General features: G+C 37.4%; 1 protein-coding gene across 1 annotated transcript; it reads left to right on the top strand.

Moving 5' to 3' along the window:
- The first annotated feature begins 47 nt into the window (after positions 1-47).
- RPAP3 (RNA polymerase II associated protein 3) lies at positions 48-18,980 on the top strand. Its single transcript, XM_071423540.1, has 17 exons — positions 48-182; positions 2,064-2,222; positions 2,804-2,944; positions 3,362-3,484; positions 3,997-4,124; positions 4,668-4,789; positions 5,122-5,192; positions 6,180-6,311; positions 7,696-7,823; positions 9,463-9,584; positions 11,640-11,710; positions 11,874-11,990; positions 13,683-13,894; positions 15,014-15,209; positions 15,816-15,913; positions 17,310-17,410; positions 18,495-18,980. The coding sequence occupies exons 2-17, from the start codon at positions 2,067-2,069 to the stop codon at positions 18,584-18,586; spliced, it is 2,010 nt and encodes a 669-aa protein (XP_071279641.1). The 5' UTR covers positions 48-182; positions 2,064-2,066; the 3' UTR covers positions 18,587-18,980.
- Positions 18,981-24,700: the final 5,720 nt, after the last annotated feature.

Genomic DNA, 24,700 nt, shown 5'->3' on the forward strand with positions numbered 1-24,700 from the left:
CGGCCGTACGGGCCCGCGCCTGCCGGGGGCCGCGGGGCCCGGAGCCGCGCCAATCGCCGGCCGTGCTCCCGGCACGTGGGTGGGGGGCCGCGCGCGCAGGCGCAGTTGGCTCCTGGCGCGGGGGCCGCGCGGCAGCCTGGGAGCGGGCTGGGCAGCGCGGGAGGAGCCGCGGCGCGGCGCAGGTGAGGCCAGGGCGGGAAGGGGCGAGCGCGGCTTGCGGTGATCGGGCGGAGCCGTCCCGCAGCCGCATCCCCACCCCTGTGGTCCACGGGCGGCTTGGCCGCGCGGGGTGGCGAGGCGAGGCGTGGGGAGCACACCCTGATGGAGTCAAGGCCTGGCTTGTAGCTTGCGGGTGGTGCAGAGGCGGTGCTGGGGCTCGCAGGGGCTGTTCTGCCTCGGGGCCTCCTGCGGCGCGGCCTCGGGACCCGCTCCAGGGCCGGCCCGTGCTGCCGGCCGGGCCGCCGGCGTGGTGCGGCCGCTCCAGGGGAGTCGCTGGGAGCAGCAGCCTTCGGGTGTTGGGAGGGCTCAGCTCTCAGTTGAGAGTCGGAATAAAAGTGCCCTGAAGGTTTAAGGGCTGCGCCGCAGAGGCTGCTGTCAGTGCGTGCGTTAAAGTCGTCGCTAAGTTGTGTGCGGCTAGTTGGTAACGGAGCAATTTGACTTCGTACACTTTAGCCGGATGCTTTAGAGTGGCAGAGAATAAACAGCCAGACTTCATGTTAGGTTTTCGCCTGCGTGAGAATATTGTTTTAGTCAGACATAGGAAAAAGAAAAGGTCAATAGATTACAAGGTATTTTTTGCATATTTTTAAGTATCTTGTTCTGCCTGCCTGGAAATGCTAAGCTGTATGGAATATTTGATGCGTCCCTGCCCAAGTTGCACGAAATTAACAGATTGAATATTACAGTGGTAATTCGGCATGGGACAACAGTTGAAGGTGGATAAAAACATAGTAAGCTGCTTGACTGGAAACGTGATGAAAGCTATGTATTTTTGGGTTCAATGAAAGTTTATTTCTGTTATGTTTCAAATAGACCTAATACATTGTTCAGGATAATTATGTCACCACCTGTGCCTGAGCTAGGGAGAAAGAAACTGCTGCAGCAGGGCATCTACTCAGCTGCTTATTCCTAAGCATGTGAAAACATTGCTGCTTTGGTAGCATTAGTTCACTAGTAATCGTGCAGTGGTTTTTCCATCTCTTTGAGACCCTTGTCTATAATTATGGATGGCACGTTGTACCACAGAAATCGTTAGCTTTTTTGGCTCATAAATTTTTATATTGTTGTGCTACTAGGTTATTGCACAGGTGTGAAAAATAACGTTAAATAAAGCATATTAAATAGCGTAGATCTTGTTCTTCCTTAAAAGTTTTATGTGTAGTATCTCTACAAATAGCTTATTTATATTTCCATGAGGCTTTAACAGATCCTGAAGCTTGCCATCAAGAGGTTATAGTTAGCAACCATTCATAACTCTTTGTCTAATTTTGTATTTAGCTTATTATGAGTTACTTAATCATGACTGTTTTCAAAGCATGTTTGCCTCATCCTTTCTGATTTTTGTGCTACGAACTGTACATGTGTGGGGTTTCTTTTTTTTCTGAATTGTAACCAAAATTTTTAAGGTTACTTGTTAATTGTGACTTGATATTTTTGTGATAATAAAACTTCTTTCACTTAAGACAACAAAATTGAGACAACAAAATCTCTGAAAACAATCAAGTGTTAATAATTATTAAACAGTGTTGTAGGGACTTGCTTGCAGTTTCAGGATTACCATTGACTTGTTGGGTGCTTTACCTTATATTTAGTTAGGAAAACGTGAATTGCTGTTTGTTATAATATAGTTTGTTTTATCTGAATAATATGGCTTCTTTTCATTTTTTCAAAGACATTTCAACTGTGTTTTCTCATTAGTCTCTTAATGTTTAATGTTCCTACTATGCTGTTGGGAAGTCTGACTAGCATGTAAGTCAGACTTGTTAATTTTTAAGTAGCTAGCTTCCTTCACTACATACTTCCAACTTCTTTTTAAGAAGGCTTTTTTCCTTGAATTTTGGCAGGTTATGATGAGTGCACCAAGTAAAGCGATAGAGCTGCAGATGCAAGTGAAGCAAAATGCTGAAGAGCTGCAGGATTTTATGAGAGAATTGGAGAGCTGGGAAAAAGATATTAAAGAAGTGGATTCTGAACTCAGGAAACAGAGTGGGGTCCCAGAAGAGGTAAGAAAACACAAGACCAGTGTCAACTCAGCTATTCATACGGTGTTTATAATAATAATGTTTTGCATTAGCAAAAATTACATTTTTTTACTTAAAATATCTGAATAGAAGGCATAAACTAATCCATGTGTTCTTCACCTGAAGTAAACTACAGATTCCTCTGTAAACTGCACCACCACCAGAGCTGTGGGCCAGTAGCACCTGAAGGTGATAAGGCCAGTAAATTTTTTATCAGTTCTGGGTAGATCTATGAGAATATTTCTGTTTGCAGCATCAGTATTGGTAATTTACTGCTGACATTTAGTGTATTGAAGTGATTCTTTAGTGATACTCTGAAGACAGTTGTCTTCTAAAACTCGGTTTTATATCATACATGTAATATTTACTATTAAGTGTTTAAAGATTTATGCTTGTAATTCTTAGTGGTTTTGTAGAGCTCATGAGAACAGCTTGCTAGATGGATTTCTAAAATAAAACTAGCCACTAGATAGATATTCTGTCTAGGTACAGGTGTTGTAGATTCTTCAGTGCAAGTGATTTCCACACATCTGTTTTATAATAAGTTACTTAATTCTATTTAGAATTTGCCACCAATTCGAAACAAGGCTTTTAAGAAAAAGAAGAAAAGCAAAAATAAAGTCCCTTCAAAGATAACCTCTGAGGAAAACAAGAAAAACAAGATCAAGTCTTACGATTATGAAGCATGGGGAAAACTTGATGTGGTAAGTCTTAAGATTTGCTTTGTTGCCAGAGTCTTGTCCCCAGTTGATTCTGTGTTAAATAAGATTTTGTTCCAGTGCTGAGAATCAGTCCACTAGTCAGTATCTTACTGTGCTGGGTACTGTATGAACATAGAGTAGCTTTCTCCCAAAAAGATTACAAATTTAATATTTGGAATTTTCATAAATACTTGGGTTTTTATTGACTGTGCTTTCATCTAGCAGATTGAATTTTAGCTTAAGGGGAAAAAAAAACCTGTTTTAACAATAAGCCTATTAAAAGGTCATAATTATAGTAGAATGTAAGACTAAGCACAACTGTCAGTATTGGAGGACACATTAATAAAATCTTACTTGTATTATTTTGCACTGTTAAATTATAATGAAGACAACATTTTGGTTTTTTGTTTCTGATTCCAGGATAAAATACTTGAAGAACTTGATAAAGAAGATAGTACTCATGATTCTGTATCTCCAGAATCAGACTCTGAAGAAGATGGAATTCATGTAGATGCTGAAAAGGCTCTTGCAGAGAAGGAAAAGGTTATAGAATTATAGATATATAGTAATCTATAAACTATAGAAATCTAGTATCTTTGGCCATTATTGTCTTGGCTGCAGTGAGGTCCTTGAAGGTGCATGTGAGGTAAAAGTTGTGTCCCAGAGGAGGCAGAAATGAAAATGTTGACTTGGAAAGCAAAGATGCCAAACCTAGTTACTGAAAACTTAAAAAAACGTTATTTGATAATTTAAGTAGCTATGTATATGCTTGTTGCACGTTTCTGGAAATGACCTAGAGATACTGAAAATGAATATTTTATAGACCTCTGTTAGAGAATATATCTTGAAAATTATTTAATATGGTGCGCTTAGAATATATTAGCATATTTCATAGTAAAGCAGTATTTTGTGAGGAATGTTGAACAAAAATATTTAAGCATTTCAAGAATACTTTGTATTTTTAGGGTTTTTAATTAGCATGGTAGCTGCCAATATACAGTAACTTGCTGAAAATTCTGAAAAATGCTGAAAAACTTGTTCTTTTCTATTCACAGGGTAATAAATACTTTAAACAAGGAAACTTTGATGAAGCTATAAAATGCTATACTAGAGGGATGCATTCTGATCCGTACAATCCAGTATTGCCCACAAACAGAGCATCAGCTTTTTATAGAATGAAAAAGTAAGACTTGCATTGTTAAATCTGTGCTATTTTTGTACTTGAAACGCTACCTTCAGATTTTTGGTCTAGTTTTAATTCTTGATTTATGCATCATGCTGTGTTGTTGCAACCTGCCTTCCAGTTTCAAAGTAAAATAGGAATCACCAGGAGAAGCAATCTGGTAGTCTCCCTCATCAATTTTTCCTTGGCTTGCGCACTAGCAGTTCACCATCTTCTGTGTTAACAGTGTAAGACTTCAAGAAAAAAGAGGAAGAGAAAGTTAAATTGCCTTTCACATCCAGTGAGCTCTGTTTCTAAGGCTTTGATTTGTTTTGGGTGAAGAAAGGGGAGTTGGTTATTCTTCCTGTGGCAGTAGAGATTCTTTACTGCTGTTAATGTATTCAGAATCAAGAAACGTGTGAGTACTTGGTTTGTGCCCCTTCTGAAGCATGTAAGATTCCCATCTTATCAAGAACCTGGTGAGGCTCAGAGTAAGATGAACTGCTGAAATTTTGGGGTTTATAACCTAGATGTGTCCAAACTACTCATTCATTTTTTTGATAGGTTTTCTGTTGCAGAATCTGACTGCAATTTAGCACTTGCTTTAGATAAAAATTACGTAAAGGCTTATGCGAGAAGAGGGGCCGCTCGCTTTGCTTTGAAAAATCTTCAAGGTGCTAAAGAAGGTGGGTCTTTTTTAAAATTCTTTTCTTAAAATACGTACCAACTTGTGTGATCTGTTTCTTTAGTGTAGGAATTTAATTTTCATTTCCTAGAAACAAAGAAATATCATGTTGCATATTCTTCTGGCAAGGTAAAATTCAAGTAGCAAGTCCAAATTATAGCAGTAGATGTTAGTAGTTCTTGAATAATTCAGCTTTAACTGTTCTAGAATGATGTATTACTTGAAATATCTCAAACTTCTTGGGTAATTACAAAACAGATTTATCTCAAAAGAATGCTCTGCTTACTGGTCTGTGCTTCCCACCTGAAACATATTTTTCTGGTCTTCTGATAGATTATGAAAAAGTTTTGGAGCTGGATGCAAACAATTTTGAAGCAAAAAATGAACTGAAGAAAATTGATCAGGTAAAAAGATGAATAGACACTAACATAAATTAGTACACCCTGTTCATATTATATGTGTCAATTTTTGTAACAAGAACTGATTCAATAAATTCTCAATAAAGATGCATTTTCTGGTACCTGAAGTTCACTGAGGTCAAAATCTTTAATGGCGTTTCTTTTGGAGAAACTCACACATATGCAAATATCAGTGTAATATTGGATCCCAGACTAAGACTGCATGTGTGCACCATCTGGTGTCTTTTTGGACTTTTTGTTGTTGGTTGGGTTTTGGTGGGTTGGTTGTTTTTTTGTTGTTTTTTTTTTTTTCTCCAATTTTCTACCTCCTATGTTAATGCTTTTTTCAGTCATGCCTAGTATTTTGGTATAAGGAAGCACAGCACATGAGAGAACTTCTGTGTTCTCTTGGCCATAAAACTGCATTGCTAGCCTGCTTGTAGTCCACTGATTGCTGTGGTCAACCAAACCAGAAAGTTGTTCTAAGAACAGAACAAAATACTTGTAGTGCAAGTTAGATTCTTTTCATGATAGGGAGAATGTTAATTATTATGACCTTTGGAACTATTAGCTCACCTGTCACTTCTGTATGAATTTACATAGACCTCTTCAACTGTGTTTTTGACGGTGCTTGAAAAGTTTATTTTCAGAATGAAGGTGCAAAGCCTCCAGTAATTGAAGAAATAAATGATATGTGAATTGGACTGTATAGAAAGGTTCCATGAGTCATTTCACACTGTGCTTCATAAGTTACATACTTCTAATTTACAAAACATTATTCTGACTTGCAGTCCCTCAAAGAAATACATTTTCAAGAAACAAATTGTTTTTAAATTGTCTCTTCAATTTGTATTTAATTTACAACACAGGCACTTCTGTTAAAAAGCTTTGCTGATTTTCTTATCCTAAAAGTTTAGAAATTATTGTAATTTATGTTCTGAAAATGTTTATGTGGGAAAATACTTACTGAAGGGAAAAATTATGTTTTTACAGGCTCTGTCATTGAAAGAAAAATCAGAACAGAAAGAGTTTGAAGATGCAGTCAGAACAGGATTAACAGATGAAGAGAAGCAGCGCATTGAAGACCAGCAGCTCAAGCAGAAGGCAATTGCAGAAAAAGATCTGGTAGGTCACAGGTTCTGGTGGAACAGGAGAAACCTAGCAAAGAAAAGGGTGCTGTTGTACTGTTAGTTATGCTGCTTTTAGTTATGCAAAGGTATAAATTAAACTTGGCACCACCTTGAACTTCATATATGGAATGCCCTTGATGTTGCTTCAAGTGTTTCCCATTTTGCCTCTAGGAAGGTGAGTGGGACAGTGAGCTCTGTTTGGATTTGTCTAGAGGAGTACTTATAAAAGGTAGCTTTTACAACCCAGATTGTATATGCAAAATTTCAAATACACAGTAAGACAAGTAGAACTTAAACTGCACTTTACAAAGATTCCATTTCTCCATTATTATAAGTTTCTTGATGCTTGCTTGTCCAAGGGGAGTTGTGGACTATTTCTTGTTTTCAAACCTCTGATTACATGATGAATAGTAGTTATAAAAAGGACTTTGGGGGTGCAGGCAACAATGACAATAAAAATGTATCTCTGGATGCATAGTCTTGACTCACAGTTGGTTTATTGATTTCTCCCTCTCACCACTCTTTCAATAAATAAATAGCATTACCAACTAAACCATAATTCTGCTCACTTACCTAGCTATGTAACTCCTAACTTGTTATCATTATTCAGGTTTGCTATACTGGTGGTGATAAGTAATTAGTCAGATAAGAATGAAGGTATGCATTAAGGAACAAGAGTCTGACTAGATCTCAGAAGAGAAATTTCAGTCCAATGCAATAGTTCATTGGCAGCAGAGCTGACTCACTGCGGGCTTGTTCCTGGTGACATGGATCAAGTCTGAACTGTGGCCTTTCTGGTTTTTTGTCAGTAGAGTAGTAGCAGAGATGTGCAGCTTCAAATCAGTATTGAGAAGCAAAAGGTAATGTTAGTTCCCCAGAAACAAACAAAAAAGGAATGTAATTTTCTTGTATGGAGCATTGACTAGAAAACAACAACAACATTTGGACCCAAGTAATATTTAAGGATAAGTTTTATGGAGCAGGATAAATATGAATTTGTGAAGTCATAAAATCATATTGAAAGGGGAATTGTAAATGTTCAGCTTGTGTTTAAATTCATGAGGTACAGGGTAGGTTATCCTGCACATCAAGCATAAAGCTAAATAAGTTGTAGACTTACAAGTCTGCATTCGAACTATGCATGTAGCAAAGTTTTTTTTATCCTTGAAGTATTAGAAAGTATTAAGATATCTTGGAGGCAGAACACAAAAACTTAGATAGGAAGAAATACGCTGTAACTGTCTGCCCTGATGTGGGTGTTCTTTGCAATTCATCTTCATAATGTTGTCACTCTCTCTGCAAAAAAAAGGATAACAAAAAGTTAATTGCACTGAATTTTTACAATGCTGGTTTTTTTTGTTCGGACCTAAATATTCCAGGGTAACGGTTATTTCAAAGAAGGAAAGTATGAGGCTGCAATAGAATGTTACACCCGCGGTATCGCAGCAGATGGCACCAATGCACTACTGCCAGCTAACAGAGCCATGGCCTACCTAAAGATTGAGAAGTAAGTGGAATTGCACATGCTGTATTGTTTGTTGTAAATCAGGAGCAATAATGATCCAGCAGATTTTCACTCAAGTTGAGTTATTGTCACTCCTCCTCATTTTTTTTTAGAATTCAGTATAGAATAAATCAAGTTTAAAGCAGTAAAGGAGAGGGAACAAATCTGTATGTGTGATCTCAATGCAATTTGTAGGAAGCAAGTTCTGAGAGAATAAAATAGCACCAGTGTGAAATAATGGTTTCTGAAGTTCAATTTTCATTCTTTTATGTGTGCAAAATCCAGATATTCACCTTTCTGGAAGGAACTGTCCAAAGCTTTTTGTTTGACTATGAAACCCAGTCCACTACTAAACATTGCTCTGTAAAAATAAGTGAATTATAACTTCTGACTTTAGAGGGAATGAATAACAGCTTTTTCTGGAAATTTTTGCATTTTAAAATGTAAAATTGTTTTTTTTAACTTCACTGATAGAGGCATGTATGTGTTGCTTGTTTATTTTTAATTAAGTTTTATCCAAATAATCCAGAAACTGTATGGAAATTCATGCTTTCCAGCAAATTAGGTAAGTTCCATATGGCCAGTTTTTAGGTGTGAACTTTGTTTGACTCTGTGATGGTGTGGTAATTTAAAACATGTAAGCTGGTAGCATGAAGAGCAGAGGGCTGTGTTGGTCATCTGTTTTAATGTGACATGACTGAGTGTGTTTAGAGACAGTAGATTGATCTCAAATCAGGATAAGATGAGTTGCATAGATAGTATTTCTGACACAACACTTGTAATTTAAAGGACATCAGAATGCAAATAATCTTCTGTGAGATTCAGAGGAAGCAATACTTAATTGAATGACCAAGCAAGAAAATGGTTTCCCTGTGATGAATCCCGTATCACGAGTCTTTACATTTCAAAGAGGACCAAACATAAAATGCAACAAAAGCCCATTGGTATTCTTACAAACTGCTAGTGCTGATGAGAACAGCAAATAAAAATTAATTTGCATAAATTTAATGATAGTTTGAACATGGAGAAGAGGGATGAATGAAAATATTTTATTAAGCACATAGTGGAATCATGATCTAATGTAACAATATAAATGGGATGAGGAAATTTATTCTTAAAATGAAGCAAATGACATTAATGCAAGGATATTCTGAGTTCTCATTCTGAAATAGTTAAGGACAAGTCACAGAATTCCAAATGAAATTTATTCTCATGCATAGTTGCTTCTCCTCTCTGGTATGTTTTCTTTGTTTGTAATGGTATTTCTGGTTTTCAGAAGTACAAAGCCATGGTACTAACTTGGATTTTAAGGCTGTTGTTGAATTTTTAAAATGGACTCTGCTCTGATAAGCTTTAATGTGGTTTTTTATCTTTACAGAGGATGTGAATTTTTGTAATGCTAAAAAGAGTCAGCATTCTGTTTTGAGATACCAAAAGATACAGCTTAAATTTCAAGGTCCTAAGAAACCATATTTTATGCAAGTTTTTTTTTAATTCACATTTTAGCTCAGTGATATGTTTATGTATGTAGGTAATGAAGATCTACCTTTATATTTTAATTGGTTTGGGCTGTTCTATCATCATCTCAATTGAAACTGCCTCTTGAAACTGATTATTAATTTTGTGCTACTCTTTTGCTGAGGTACAAAGAGGCAGAAGATGACTGCACACAAGCTCTGCACTTAGATGCTTCCTATTCTAAAGCTTTTGCCAGAAGAGGAGCTGCCAGAGTTGCTCTTGGGAAGCTAAAGGAAGCTATTCAAGGTATGATTTTGAGTTAGCCTAAATGTGGTAGGTAAGAGATCAGTATAAGGACATCCTGCTCTTTTTTTGTTCTAACTTACTGAGATTGTCATTGCAGAAGTTAAGAATGAAGCGGTTTCTCTTGAATTTCACTGAATATGTGTAAAAACTCTTGTGTTGGTGCCCACATAATGGGAAGACAGTTTTGTGTGAAATTACAGTTGTTGCTGTTTATGATAAGTGGTAAGAAATAGTTTGGAAAGTTCATTTAAAAGTAGGAAATTGTCGGGTCCGGCTGTCTGTCTCTGCCCCGACACGGGTAGGGTGGTTCTTTGGTGGGCGCGATGCAAAGGACGAGTCTGGACTCTTCAGCTTTCGGTCTTCAGGTTGTTTATTATTTCTTATCTACAAAAATTTTCTGTCTGCCCAACAGAGGTCTGATCTGCAGGCAGTCACAGGCACTCTCTGACCACCCACGGGGCGGTCATGTCTTTTTATACTAAAACCTACGTATACAATATTTACCTTTATTTCCCAATGCTTTTCGCCCATGTTGGCAAGTGCACCTTCACCAGAAACCAATCTCTAAGTGCCAACATCATCACAGGAGATGGAGGACAAGAAGAAGCAAAGAAGAAGGACAAGACACGCCCCGATCTCTCCATCTTGTCTCCATAACCCCCCTGTACCAAAAACCTTAAAGTCTATATCTCACCTTCTAAATGTGTCTCTTTTACACCTTTTACTCTAAAGTGATTCTCTTGTCCTCAGACTCTTGTTACTTCTGTGGATGGATCAAAATCAAGCCACCAAGCACTCTTGGCAACATTCCAGGGTTTTCGAGACCCCCAAGGGTTCTCTTGGCATCTCTGGACATCGGGAACGATGTGCTGAGATCCCACAGGAAATTATATAGGCATTAGGATGACTTGTAAGGGGACAGTGAGGTAGATGGAGAACTGACTGAACAGCAGATCCTGGAGGGTCTTAATCAGTGACACAGGGTCTAGTTGGAGGCCTGTCACTAGTGGTGTCTGTCAGGGTTCAGTACTGAGCCCGTTGTGGTTTAACTTGTTCATCAGTGACTTGATGAAGGGGCAGATGCCTCCTCAGCAAGTTAAGTGATGATACAAAGCTTGGAGGAGCATCTGATACCCCAGGGTGCTGTGAGGCTTCCAGAAGGACCTTGAGAGATTGGAGAGATGGGCAGAGAGGTACCTTCAGAAATCCAAAAGGCAAATGTAGGGTCCTGCACCTGGGGAAGAACAACCCCTGCACCAGCACAGACTGAGGCTGACCTGCTGGGAGAAGGACCTGGTGGACACCAAGCTGCCCATGAGCCAGCAGTGCCCTTGTGGCCAGAGGGCCAATGGAATCCTGGGCTGCATTAGGAAGAGCACTGCCAGCAGGTCCAGGGAGGTGATCCTGCCCCTCCACTCAGCCCTGCTAAGGCACATCTGGAGTGCTGTGCCCAGTTCTGGGCTCCTCAGTGCAAGAGAGACATGGAGCTCCTGGAGTGGGTCCCACAGAGGGTGACAAAGATGATCAGGGGAAGGGAGCATCTCTCTTATGAGGAAAGGCTGAGGGAGCTGTGCCTGTTCAGTCTGGAGAAGAGATGACTGAGGGATGACCTCACCAGTGTCTATCTGAAGGGAAGGTGTCAAAAGGATGGAGCCAGGCTCTGCTCAGTGGTTCCAAGCAATAGGACAAGAGGCAACAGGCAGAAACTGATGCATGGGGAGTTGTACTCGAATATGAGAAAAAAATTCTTACTGTGCAGATGATCAAGCACTGGAGCAGATTGCCCAGAGAGGTTGTGGAGTCTCCCTCAGTGGAGATACGCAAGAACTGTCTGAATGCCATCCTGTGCATTGCACTCCAGGATGGCCCTGCTTGAGCAGGGAGGTTGGACCCTGTGACCCACTGGTGGCTGGTCCCTTCCAACCCTGGCCGTTCTGTCACTTACCTGCCTTTAATTATTTTTGGAGCTATGAAAGGAAAATAGAAGGTTAAAAATCTACCAGGTGTACATTGTAACTTGAAATATCTACAGTTTCTATGTTGTTTTTCACTCAGATTTTGAAGCTGTTCTGAAGCTGGAACCTGGAAATAAACAAGCAATAAACGAACTCACGAAAATAAGAAATGTATGTATGCTTATTTCAGTATAGTGGGGTTTTGTTTGTTAAGGAGTTTTTTGTAAGGCTATAGTACTATAAGATTTTTATTCTTTATTACATTATTTTTCAACATATCTTGTATTTACTCATGAAACACCTGATCTTTTGGACAACTTGGCATTTTTTTCAGGAATTAGCTGAGAAAGAGCAGCAGACTCACCAAGAATATCCTGCAGTATTGATAAAAGAAACAGAAATCAAAAATATAGTGAAAATGATTGATAATCCATTACAGATTAAATCAACAGTAAGTTGTTATATTTATTGCTTTCTATAATGGTGGGAAAAGTAGAGTTTGGAGTTAAAATCTGCTTTCTATATTGTAGACTAACCCTTGATAGATAGCCTTGCTTGTGGAAAGCCAAAAATACATAAATTTGCTCTTTTGATATTTTTCAAGAACATGTAAACACATGGAAATGCTGATGTTCACAGCAGTGGTGAGGTAAGCATTCAGCCTGCAGTACCACCCTCAGCAAACATGGTGTATGCATACATTTATAATGTGGAGTAGGCAGGCAGCCCCAAACCCCTGGCTTGTGCCCATAGGTGACATTGCAGTTGAGAGTAAATGAGAGAAAGATGAGAACCTCTGGGTAAACTGTCCTTCATTTCTACTGCTGTTTACAGTTTTTACAGCAGCCATAGTGGTTTTAAGAGAAGTTGCCTCCTTGTGCCATATGCTGCTGTCACCTAGGGCTGCTTTCCAAGGAGCTTTGAGTGTGCATTTTCATCCATGTAAACTGCAGGACAGCTGGATATTGGTTTTCAATAAGCAATGTATTTAGACTATGATTTATCAGTGGTTATAGTCAGATGAATGAGTTATAGATGAAAAAATGTAATACCAGGTTTCTTTATGTATTAGGCTTCCTCTTTTAGTACATTTAATCTTTATACATTCAGCAATGAGTTGTGTAAATACAAAGAGTGCTTGTACTTTGTACATGTATGCACACATTCTATTTGAAAACCTTTGTTTACCCTCATAAGTAATGTAATTCAGATGGATAGTTTTAATAGAAAGTGTGTGATTATTTTGATCCTTTGGGAGAGAGGAGTACTATGTCCTCTCTACAGCTAGAAAAATTATTTCTTTAAACCTAAATGAAGTAGCTGAAATGCTATAGGCAGTTATATTTATTAAGTGTTCACTTCAGCTGCTAAATAAAATGGAGATGGTAGATTGGTTGTATTCCTCTTGTTATTTTGTTAAGGTAGAAAAAGTATAGCTGAAACATCTCTGCTTTTAGTACTGCCATTTCCTAGAAGTCTAAGTTGTTGAGTGTGTTTAAGCATGTGCATTTGCATCAGTATTTCTAGAGCAATACATACTATGTTCATGTTCAGGAATGTAGTTCTAAAGTAAGAAGTGATGAGAGCTCTTTTTCTAAGACTTGTGATGGTGGTACTAGGTGATGGTCAAAAATAATGGGGTTCATGAAGCATTTCAGCACATGGTGGAATTACCTTGGGATGTATGTAATTTGGTCAGTCAGCAGGGTTGAGTTACAGATATTTATTAGATGAAAATTTTTAAGTTGTGGGCCTGTGTTGTTGGATTTTTTTTGTTTTGCTAAATCACAAAGCTGTCCCACATACTGGGACAAAGTATATGATAGATCTTGCCTATTCAACCTTAGTGTGAAACAATATACATTTTTAATTATTACTGGGAAAACAGACTGCATATGGAGATCCATAAGGATATACTGGTTTATGAGGGTAAAGCAATAAAATTATTATATCAGGCTTCATGTAGATTTTTATGGTTTCCTGGTTTTGCCATTTACCTTTATGCAAAGTGTCTTCTCTGTGCACCACTGCAGAGGTAACTGGTTGTCATACAATTATTTTAAGTTGCACACAGCTGTGTATGGAGTCTGTTTAAACACTTGTATTGAGTCCACACGTGACATGAGCTCTGTGCTCTGTTTAGAAGCCACTGAGAAGAATAGAGATTGAGGAAGTTGATGATGATGATACATCAGATGGTGACTTGCCCAGCACTACTTTAGTCAATAACTGGAGGAATTCAGTGAGTGTTGAAGCAACAGAAGCTCTAGATCAGGATGATCTGTTGACTACAGTTGATATTCCAAAAGCAAAGCACTTGAAAATAGAAGAAATCAGTGATACATCACTATCACAGTAAGTATAATAATTCTCATCCTCTTTTGGAAAGGTAAATGTAGTTGAAATATAATCTTACTTTCCAGATGTCTACATGTGGTGAGGTATTGAAGGCATTTTGGAGAATCTGAATTGAAAAAGCAGTGTTGAAGTAAATATGCAGTTCTTGCACATTTACCTTTTTGACCACTCAGTGGTTCAGACAAATATGGTCCATTTAGTGTCAGATGGAAAACTCAGAATTACATTGCAAATATAAAGGCATTCATATTTTTCTGCATGCTGTACTCTTTCTCGCTTGGGTACTCCATCTTCCCTAGCTGTTTTTACAACTTTTATCTGCTGTTTCTAGAAGATACTTTGAACAGAGTTCAAACATTCTTTGTACCCCAGTTATGTGAGAGAAGGGGAGCAGATGAGTGTCACCACCCTTTCCTCTGCTGAGGCAGGTGGTAGCTTCAGATATGCTCAGTTTCTAAGACACGCTGTTAGTTAGGCAAACTGAAGTCTGTCTTACTGAAACTGGGCTGAAGTACAGAAGCTTTATCCTTGCTCAGTCTTAGAATTCATTGTCCACTGCATCAGCACTGCCTCATTCTGTTGATACAAAGAATCCTTGTCAAAGAACTTCTGTGAGAAGCACTGGCCCCACACACCTTTTCTAGCTCAGTTAGATGGATTTACTGTGAAGAGTTGAAGAAAAAAGTATAGTCTTAGCCATTTCTTAATTTCTAAAAAATCAATGGACTTAAATGAGAAATTAAAGGAGAAAAAATAGTTCTGCTGCTATCAGTGTTGAAACTAGTTTATACATTTGACATTGTTACTGCTTTGCATTATGAAATTACAGAAAATATGATTTTTTTTTTTGTTTTTGGCAGGTATATATGGGAGAAACTTCTATAAAATGCAATTATTTCCAGAAAAAAAGTAGAGGCTGAGTAAATTTAAGTATTTGCAGATGTGTTTTTTTTTTAGAAAAGGAATTTTAAGATATCTGCTTAAACTAAAACACAATATTTTCTAAAAAATTTTCAGTATTTTAGCTTTTATTGAATAGAAGGATCTCCTATTAGGTCTCACTGTAGAATTTCCTTAAAAGTTGATTTGATTATATGTTTCAAAATACCTTTGCAGGCTGCCTGTAAATGTGAAAAGAATTTCATCAACATTGCATCCATCTGCTCCTGCAAGCCAACAGAGAGAAAAAGAAATCAGAAGGTCATTCATGTCTGCTTCTCCAGTTCCTCCTATTCCTGCAAATTCCTTCCAGCTTGAATCTGACTTCAGAAAGTTGAAAGACTGCCCTGAAAACATGTACTTTTACCTGAAGGTATGAAACATAGAGTATCAACAGTGTTTGGACAATTTCTTCAACAGCAGTTGAAGAAACAGTACCCTTAGGTGGAAGGGATAGATATGTTTAGAGTGCCTCAAGTATACAATAATCCCTTTACTTAATTGTGTTTACATAGCAATAAGCAATCTGATGCACATTTGAGTTTTGCTTCTTTTGTGCCTTTTTATTTGCTTAAAGTACAGTCTCTGCGTTTTTTTCAAATATAGGCCCTTTTTTAAAGACTTTACATTAGTAACTATTAAATTATAATTTTCTAATGAGTGCTTCTAGGGTAATTAAACATAGCAACATATTTAAAATGAGGAAATGATTGAAACAGCAGTCTGCTTAATGTGTACTTTTACTCACATATATTTTGAAAAAAAAAATCACTTAACATTTTTTTAAGTTAGAAATTACCATTAGTAAAAAAACCCAAGCAAACAAGCAAAAACAGTTGTTTCATGTTAAATTCTGTGATTTGATTTTTTTACTTTCATGCACTTCAGCATTGTCCATGACCTTCTAAAAATGCACATGTAATTCTCATGAAAAGTTGTATTTTTTTGTCTAAAATTAACTTTTAAAACTTTTCTATAGCAAATAGAGCCCTCGCTTTATGCAAAGCTGTTTCAGAAGTCCTTAGATCCAGACTTGTTTTACCAGATCCTGAAAATTCTACATGACTTCTATATTGAGTAAGTTTAACTTCTCCTTTGTTTTACATTGCTTAGTGCTGTTTTGAAAGGTTTGGTGGTTTTGTGGTGGAGAGAGGTTATTTTCTTGTTTTGTGTTTGGGAGTTTATTTTCTCTCTAGGCCCAGCCTTGGGCTTACAAAATTGTTTCCAGCACACAGCATTACACGAACATAATGAAATAATTGGAATTACTTAGTAGTTGCTTCTTAAGAAGTGAAACTCATAATGAAAAACCAGGTAAAAAAGAAGTGAAAAAAATACTTTTACTGAGTGTTGTTGAATTGTGCTTTGCTAAAGAGCACCAGAAACTTGCATTAATTTGTATGAAATAACTTTTGTTCATATTATTGCGTGTGTATTCTGAGAGCACATAGAATTGCCCATTGTCCTCTATTTTAACTTTCTAAAGCTGAGAAATTCAGAGGGTTTTGGTTTTATGCCACGCTTACTGTGATGCATTCAGACTTAATTATCTACTAGCATTTTACAGTTGCCTGTAGCAAATGTGTATTGGAGACTGAGGTTCTGATAAGACAGGACCTGACAAGTTATTTTTGAAATTTCTATCCATGCTACCATTTGAGTCCTAAAGTTCATTTTGTCTGTCAGAGGCACTGTACTGCTTTTCTGAATTACATTGTCTGAGAAGCACATACTTGATGTTTTCGGTGTTGTCTTATGGAGATAAGCAAGCATAAATCAATGTTTGCCTTTCCCTTGGTTTCCTTAAAAAGTAAAATATCCATCCAATGGGTGAAAAATACTGTCTTAGAGGTACAGTCCTGTGTTTGGTGATACAACATAAAAGGGCTAGGAAGCTGAAATTGTTTGCTGTAAGGTAAGAGTCCTGTCTCCCTCAAAAAAAAAGTGAAATTATTAAAGAAAAATACTATTTGTTAGTATTTGTAACAAAGGCAGTGCCTGTTTACTGTTGACCAAAAAAATGTAAAATGAACACAATCTAGGAATTTTCTGTATGGATGAAAATTAAGGCAGCTGTAATTTGCTCAGATTTTTCAATGAACTTCCTAAGGCCACAGGTGCTGCTTCCTTTCACACTACGTGATACTTATAAAAATAGTGATGTTATAGCCAGGTGTAAGCTTTAAACCATGTAGTAGGTATTCTGCACATAACCAGCAGCCAGTTTGCATCAGTCTAGGTTTTTGTATTTCTTCACTCTTGCTCAGTAGAACAATAATACCTACATAAAGGTTTCTGGATATTGACTTTCTGCCTTGTGAATGGACAGATGAAAGACAAAGATAGCGAATATGAAAGGGGAATTTTATTTGTCCTTTAATTTCTCGTTCCTGAATTCTTCAATATTGCTTGCAGCTACTGAATATTTCTAATCAACAGTGGTTATTTTTATATTTTTAATAATCTTCTTCAGGAAAGAGGAGCCATCACTCATCCTTGAAATCCTCCAGAGGCTCTCTGAATTAAAAAGATTTGATATGGCAGTAATGTTTATGTCAGGTTCAGAAAAAAAAAGTAAGTAATCTGGTAGTGTCTTTGTGATACTGTAGAATCTGGCAAAAATATGTAAAACTTAGCGTTACTCTTTTTTATTCTATGTAATAATCATTTTAGTTGTCTAGCTTTTTATTGTTTTAGAAGTTAATATGAATGTCATGTAATTTTTCTTAATCCTTTGACTCTTTATTTATTGTTTAGACTGGAAAACTACAGCTAAATCCTCTTATTTTAATCAGTAATACCACTGCATTTTATTCTGATAAAATAAGCTTTGCCATCTTGTCAGTTTGTAGCTGGTAATACTACAAATTTATGAATTTGTATGAAATCCTACATCTGAGATCCAAGGTATCCAGATTATACAGTTTCCACAATTTACAACTATTTCTTGGCCAATCCTGACTTTTCTGTTGGCAAAAGAATGAGAACAGAATCTCTAAAGCACTTACCCTAGTTGTCTGTCCTGTTCTGGAGGCATCAGTCATGTTAGTTTGCAATTTGTGTTGACATTGGCTTGAATTCATGGTTTCTAAAAGTGGGTTTTGTCTCAAACTTTTTCTTTATTTAGTGCACCAGACAGACTATGTAATAGTGAAACTTAAAAAAACATTTCTCTGGGTCCATGTAAATTTAAATTCACTATCTACAGCTGAGTTTCACTAATTACCATATACTTAAAAAATTCTGAAATGTGAATCTCCTTAAAATAAAATAACTTGACTTAACTGAAGTGCAATGCTTTCTATGAATGGCATTCATGCCTTTTCCTGACTTGAGCTTTATCTGCTATTGGCATTAACGTTTGTCTTCTGCATGTAGTGGAATAGTGTCGAGTTGGTAAAGAAACTAAAAGCTCTCTGTTGCCTGGATTATACACTTGTTTAAGGAAGTGTTGCTAGGCAGCTCCTAGGCATTGAAACAAAGTGAGAGTTCTGCTTTGCTACTTGCGTTCATCCTTCCAGTAGTTCAAAAACCTATTTGGTATTTCACCTCTAAAATCTATATGCCCCTTACTCTCACCAAGGAAAGAATTGGACTAACTGACTTTAAGAATGTGAATTACAAAAATAAGAATTCATGTTGGAATTTTCTTTTTCAGTTACACAGGTATTATTCAATCATTTGAACCACATCGGATTAAAAGATGCTTCTGTTGAAGAATTGGAGAAGAAATACGGCATTTTCTCTTAGCAAGATGGCTGATGTAAATGTCTAGATTTGCACCTTTTCATGTGGAAATTAGCTAAGAAGGTTGTAAAGACTGCAATTTTGTTGCTTTTTATAAATAATGAAACTCTTAAGCTTGGGTTAGCCAAATGGCAAGTGCCTGAAGAGATCATTATTTAGTTCTGAAGTACACTTGTTTTCCAGTACCTGAAACAATATGGATCTACATTTTCTTCAGTGGAATCTGTTTTCCTAAAAAACAGTTCGGCAGATTGCCATTCAGGATCTGGACTGTAGACAGGGATCTTTATTAAAAGGAAAAAAATATTTATATACATGTCTTTGTTTATCAAATGCTGTATATTAGAATTATGCATGGGGTTTTTATTTTAGAAAATAAACTGAATGTTGAATTGAAGATATATTTTTAAGGATTTTTTTATTAAGATGCCTAAATCACTCTTCTGTAAAGATCCATCACATCAGAATTTCTACTGTGCAAAGTGAATCTGAAGTATGATGGCAAGAAAATTCCAGATTTTTTGCTTGAGTTTATCTAAAAGTGAAATTTTAGCATTGGTAGCTAAGAACCTCTGAAGCTATTCCTGTGAACCTCAACTGTTTGGACAATTTTAATTGCAGAATAGAGGGAAGACAAATACTGTAGAATTAAACAAAAAGTTTAAAGAAAAACACTTTCTGTCTTCTTTCAAGAGTACTTTTAAAACAGTCTGGTGAAACTTAATCCTTGTGGATCACTTGTTCCTGAGCAGGTAAACCCGTTAAGATGATTCAGGAGGCTAAGCAAAATACCTCAACAGTAGAAGAAGGCAAAAGCATGAAATTAACTGAAATTCTTAGATAAGATTGAGCATGAGGCATGATAAATTACTTGTACTGCTCACATGACCAGGAGGAAATAACAGCACTTGTCAAGTATACTCTAACTATAGTATCCAAGTGCCGGTGTAAGCTTACCTGCTGCCTCTTCCATCCTGCCAATTTGCTTTCATCCTGATTCAGCCCTTGTGCTGTGCTGATGCTTTTCTGAAAGTTTTGGTTTGGTAGTTGTGCATTTTTCAGAGAAATTATTAAATAGCTATAGCATTCAAAAAGACTTCAAACTCCCAACATGCATTAGTAGGAAAAGGTGTAAATGTCGTCTTCTATGCAGTCAGTATTAGAAAAACAATTTTAAAACATTGCAGCTATGTTATGTCCTAGTTCAGATATAATCCAGTTTAAAAAAACCAAACAAACTGAGCTGCATGCTCAGGCCTGGTAGCATTTGACAGGAGTGACATTAGTGCTGGACCCCTAAGGTAGCTTCAGATTAGCTGTGGACCTGAGCAGTAGAGCAGGCAGTCTACTGGGGCAATGGAAGAGCCTTTATAGCACTCCTTACAGGCTCCCTACAGTAAGAATTGTTACTGCTGGCTGTGTCCCAAGTTACTGATAACGGGCTATTTATTCCCCTTATTGTAAAGCATTTTGGATAAGGTATTGGTGATACTGCTGTAACTAGTAAATGGTAGGGGATGGAGTAGTTACCTGATATTGTAGATACAGTGTACCTTCCTATGCACTGTTGCAAGTTCTTCAGTGTAGAGCAGAGGTGTTTGCTTGACTATGTTATAGTAATAAATCATTTGGTACATTCTCAAAGGCTGGTTTTTGAAAGCAGCTGATTAGAATAGGGACCTTCAAAAGTAAAAGCAAGATAATGGCAGAAGGATTTGAAACTGTAAGCTGAGAGTCACCTATTTCCCCACTGTGCTGTGCTCTTAATAAAAATAAGCTATCGTTGTTGGGTCTTGTCCAAACTGCTACTTTTACAGATTTCTGTTCAGGATTTGTGCATGTTGAGGAGGGCTGATGAAGCTTTCCAGTCATGTAGAACTTAGTGAGATGGATGAGTAGACCTCATTATATGTTGCTGTTGAACTTAGACCGCCAAGATTAATCTTGCAGATGATATGCTACTGTAGACTTTTGCTTTCATTTTTAAATGCAACGCCTGAAGTTACTTTTCAGGGCATAGAAAACAGTGCAAGATGGAGAGTAGAATGCAGGTATGCAGGGAACTCTCAGCTCCACCTGCTCCAGGAGATGGCACTGTTTTTCCCTTTTAAATTGGTAAAGACTGACAAGTTTCTGAATGGTAGGATTTGGTAAAACGTGGAGAGGATTCACAGATCTGAAGCAAGTAAAAAATCCTTTCTGGGGAGAGAAGTGGATTTTTTCTTTATTTTTTTAATCCAGCACACTCTGCAGTGGTTATAGCCCTGTTGTGTTGGAGAAAAAAAAGGTTACATAAATAGTGTGAAGCAGTTAAACTGTGAATTACTTCCTAGCCCTTTGCTGTGTTACAGCATTCAACATGTCAAAAATATGAGATCGTGTTTGCTGCAGTCATGGATTCAGACTTGAGTTTTGAATGATTCTTTTACTTACCAGTATTAAATTATGTTTTTCTAGGTAACTTTTTAGTTCACCAAGATAAGTTTTAAATGTGGATATGGTCCTCCGGTAGATCTCCAAGACAGTCAAACTATTGTCTTTCAATTCTATAACCCAAATTGTTAGAATATTGAGGGAACTTTTCCTAGGACTTACTTCTGTAGAACATCCTTACACCTTTCCCTTTTGACGGTAGACTGTGACTTTATTTTCTTTTTTTGCTTTCTAGCAACTCTGAGTAGCTCTGCATTCATAGAGTAATTGTTTAATCTGAGCCGTGTTTTTCTTACTTATAAGGATGTCTGGTGACAATCACACATCAAGATAAAGACACTTACTGCTTTTTCATTACACTGCTCTCAAAAAAAAGGTTTTAATATAACTTGTACTTGGCAATACTTGTGTCAGTTACTGTGGAGAGCATAAATTAATATAGTTTGAGTACTTGTTCCCAAAGATTTTTTAGGAGTTTTTTTCTAGGATTGAAAAGTAATGATTGTGACACTGCTCAAGAAGTTCTTGCTGCTTTTCTTCTTCCTTTTCATTTTATTTAAAAATAGTCATTTCAGTATGCCAATTCTCACATCAACAATTACTGCTGCTTTTGAAGCTACTTTTAAAATAATTTTATTTATATAAATTTATATGTCATTTTAATAGCTTTAATATAAGGTTAACATACCAGTTTTTGATATTTAGAGTATAAATACTCTTCAGGGTCCAGAGAACCTGTGAACATCAGTTTCAGAAAACTTTGGTTCTAGCTCGTTCTTCTCCTTTACTAGGCAGAGATCTTCCTTTGTCAGTGAAGTGAATGCAATTGCTTGTAGGTGCCATCACTAGGGAATCCTGAAATGGAAACAGATACTGAACAGCTCATTACCAGTGTCATCAGCTGTCACTTGTTTTCTTCCATCTTCCATGACTAACATTTCCATTGTTCCAGGGGGGTTTTTTGTTTTAGGGCTGATGCACTTGACAGTGCAGTCTCTTCTTACTCCTCTCAACTACTGCTTATTTTGTTTTACTCTTCTAGATCTATGTTTTCTTGTTACTGCTACTTAATAGTTATTAAACAATCTGTCCTCATTTCTATTACTTTTGAGATCATTGAAGAGCCCTTTATTGTTCAGGATGATCCCTTTTCACACTTGATATCCTTTCTTTCATTGCCATAATATGAGCTTGTTAGCTTGATGTTATTTCGTAGCTGCCAACTCTGGTGTACCCTTTTCAGCCCTTTTATTTTTCTCCCATTAAACCTTAATGAGCAATGTTACAGCAGAGTGAGTAGAGAGAAGATGAAGGAAATGAAGTTTTTTAAGTTGTGTTTAGGTGCCATGGTGTCTAGGCAGCTTGGGATTGCTCTATGGTCAGTGTTAGAATCCAAGAGTGTGGAGTGTTAAATATACATCCTCTTTTCTCTCCCTCACCTGTGTCCCATGTAGGGGCAACTGTGAGGCAAGGAGTCTGTGCCAGTCTCTTCTGCCACTAGGTTTTGTTTGTTTGTTTTCAGTAAATTGATACTTTTCTAGGAATAGCAAAAGGGACCTTAATAATAGCATAGGGCTGCACATTTATTGTCTCTTACTTCTCCCCAGGTAAGATTCACCCTGTAACTTTTATTTTGGAGCAGCTATCAAGCCACTCTTTCTCACGTCTTAGAGAGCAGTTAGTGTTTTGAATTGCATTCTATCTTTGTTATTTTTTCATGATGCTTTTTTGACTTCCTTAAGGTGTATTTCTAAGGGTTATGTTACTCAGAGGACATTGTTGCCCTGCAAAATCCTTTGTTAGTTGTTGCAGACATCTTTTCACTAAAAATCCTTTCTTTAGGATTTTTCCTTCTGAGAAGCTAAGAGGCCTCAGAGACAGAATGTAAACAATGGTTATCTGCTGCTGTGGAATGCAACAGGTCCACCTGTGACTGGCCCATCTTGGATGTTTATAATTAATGGCCAATCAAGGACTGAGCTATCTCGGACAGAGTCCGAGCCTTTGTTATCATTCTTTTCTATTCTTAGCCTAGTTAGCATCTGAGAAAACCTGTCCTTTTTAGTATAGTTATAATGTAATACATATATATCATAAAATAATAAATCAAGCCTTCTGATCATGGAGTCAACATTCTCATCTCTTCCCTCATCCAAGAACCCCTGTGAAACACGGTCACAACTGGTGATTATCCTTGAGAGAGCAGGAAACTAGCCTGACCTCTAAGGAATGCATTCTAATCTGGAATCTAGTCTTCATGCAAGTCTGTCAAATGACCTGGAATTACATTAGTGATTGATCTGACTTTATTTTCTTTGCAGGTTAGGCTTAGGGAAGGTACAGCTTTTATGATAAAAGGTGGAAGTGTATTTTTCACTGTTGTGTCTTCTCTTAAGCATGCAGTTCAGACTGATTGAAATAGTAAAGGTTTATGGGTTTCATGCATCTGTCACTTTTTCTTTGTACCATTTCACATAAACCATTTGTATCAGATCTTTCTTGTTATATCTGTCTCTATGTGCTGATTCCCTCTCTTGAATGTCTTCATTTTCACTGTGCCCTTTCTGTTCAAAACATTGTATTTGTCACTGCCTTCCCTTTCCTGTCATTAGTTAGAAGCAACTCAGCTTCTGAAAGTGTCATTAGAAGGCCCCTTCTAGTTTTTAAATATTTCTGCTCAAAGCTCTTTGTTTCTGAAGGCTCCTTCTAGTAACCTTACTTTTTCAGGCTCCATTTTGTAGAATATTCCACTCTAAAGTCTCACTTTATGAACTGAAGCAAATACAGCATAAAACCCTTTTTATTCTTTTTTCATTTGCTTTCTGTTCAAGTGATTGCTCAGTTCACTTGTGGTTGAATACTTCAAAGTCTCTTGCTTTCTTAATAATAGCAGAAAGTAGTGCTTTCTTCAAACTTCAGACCTTCCAGTCTCTCTTCTGGCAGTTGTTGCATTAATGAAGTTTGAGATGACAGCATAAAAGATAGACTTGGTTCCTTGTCCCAAGTAAGTCTACCTCATATTTAAAGCAAGAAATGTACCATGAAACATGAATAATGTTACATTAACTAATAATGGAATATACAAAAGTCTTCCTTGTCCTGATGCCTGATAAGATAGATTAATGCTCTGTATAAACTATTTAAGTCCTGTTTTGTGGCCCCTTATTTAGACAGGTCTTCCACAATGAGCTGAGCATCAGATCAGTCTAAGTGAGGAGATCCACAGAAACCCCTGTGAGAGACTGAAATGTTAATGGTTCAAACAATTGGCCAGCTGCAAAGGTGCTTAGCTGAGGCCAATTTTGCATCCCCCAACTGAAGGGTAGGAGGAGGGGGTTTTGTGTGGGGTGGGGAAACCTCTGACCTACAACAGACTGAGAGGGTGAGAATGGTGACCAGGACAAACCAACTTCTGTTCAGCAACAAGCTGGATTTTGAGCCAGATAAAGGAAAAGACTGATGAGAAACTGATGTGAGAGGCAGCTGTCATGTCTTATAAAGTGTCATAACACCATCAAAGACTCTTGAAGTGTCCCCAGACACATATCTGGGCTTCTCTACCAAAGAATGATCTACAGTGTTGAAACAGAGAGTGGTTTATAAGGAATTGCTATCACTTTTGGAAGAATCAGTAAACACCTTGCTGACTTGAGAAAAATTATGTACTCCAGAGCCTTCACTAGG

The sequence above is a fragment of the Agelaius tricolor genome, unplaced genomic scaffold (genome assembly GCF_023055355.1).
Source record: "Agelaius tricolor isolate 1412-34295 unplaced genomic scaffold, bAgeTri1.0.p SCAF_3, whole genome shotgun sequence".
NCBI classification, from domain to species: Eukaryota; Metazoa; Chordata; class Aves; order Passeriformes; family Icteridae; genus Agelaius; species Agelaius tricolor.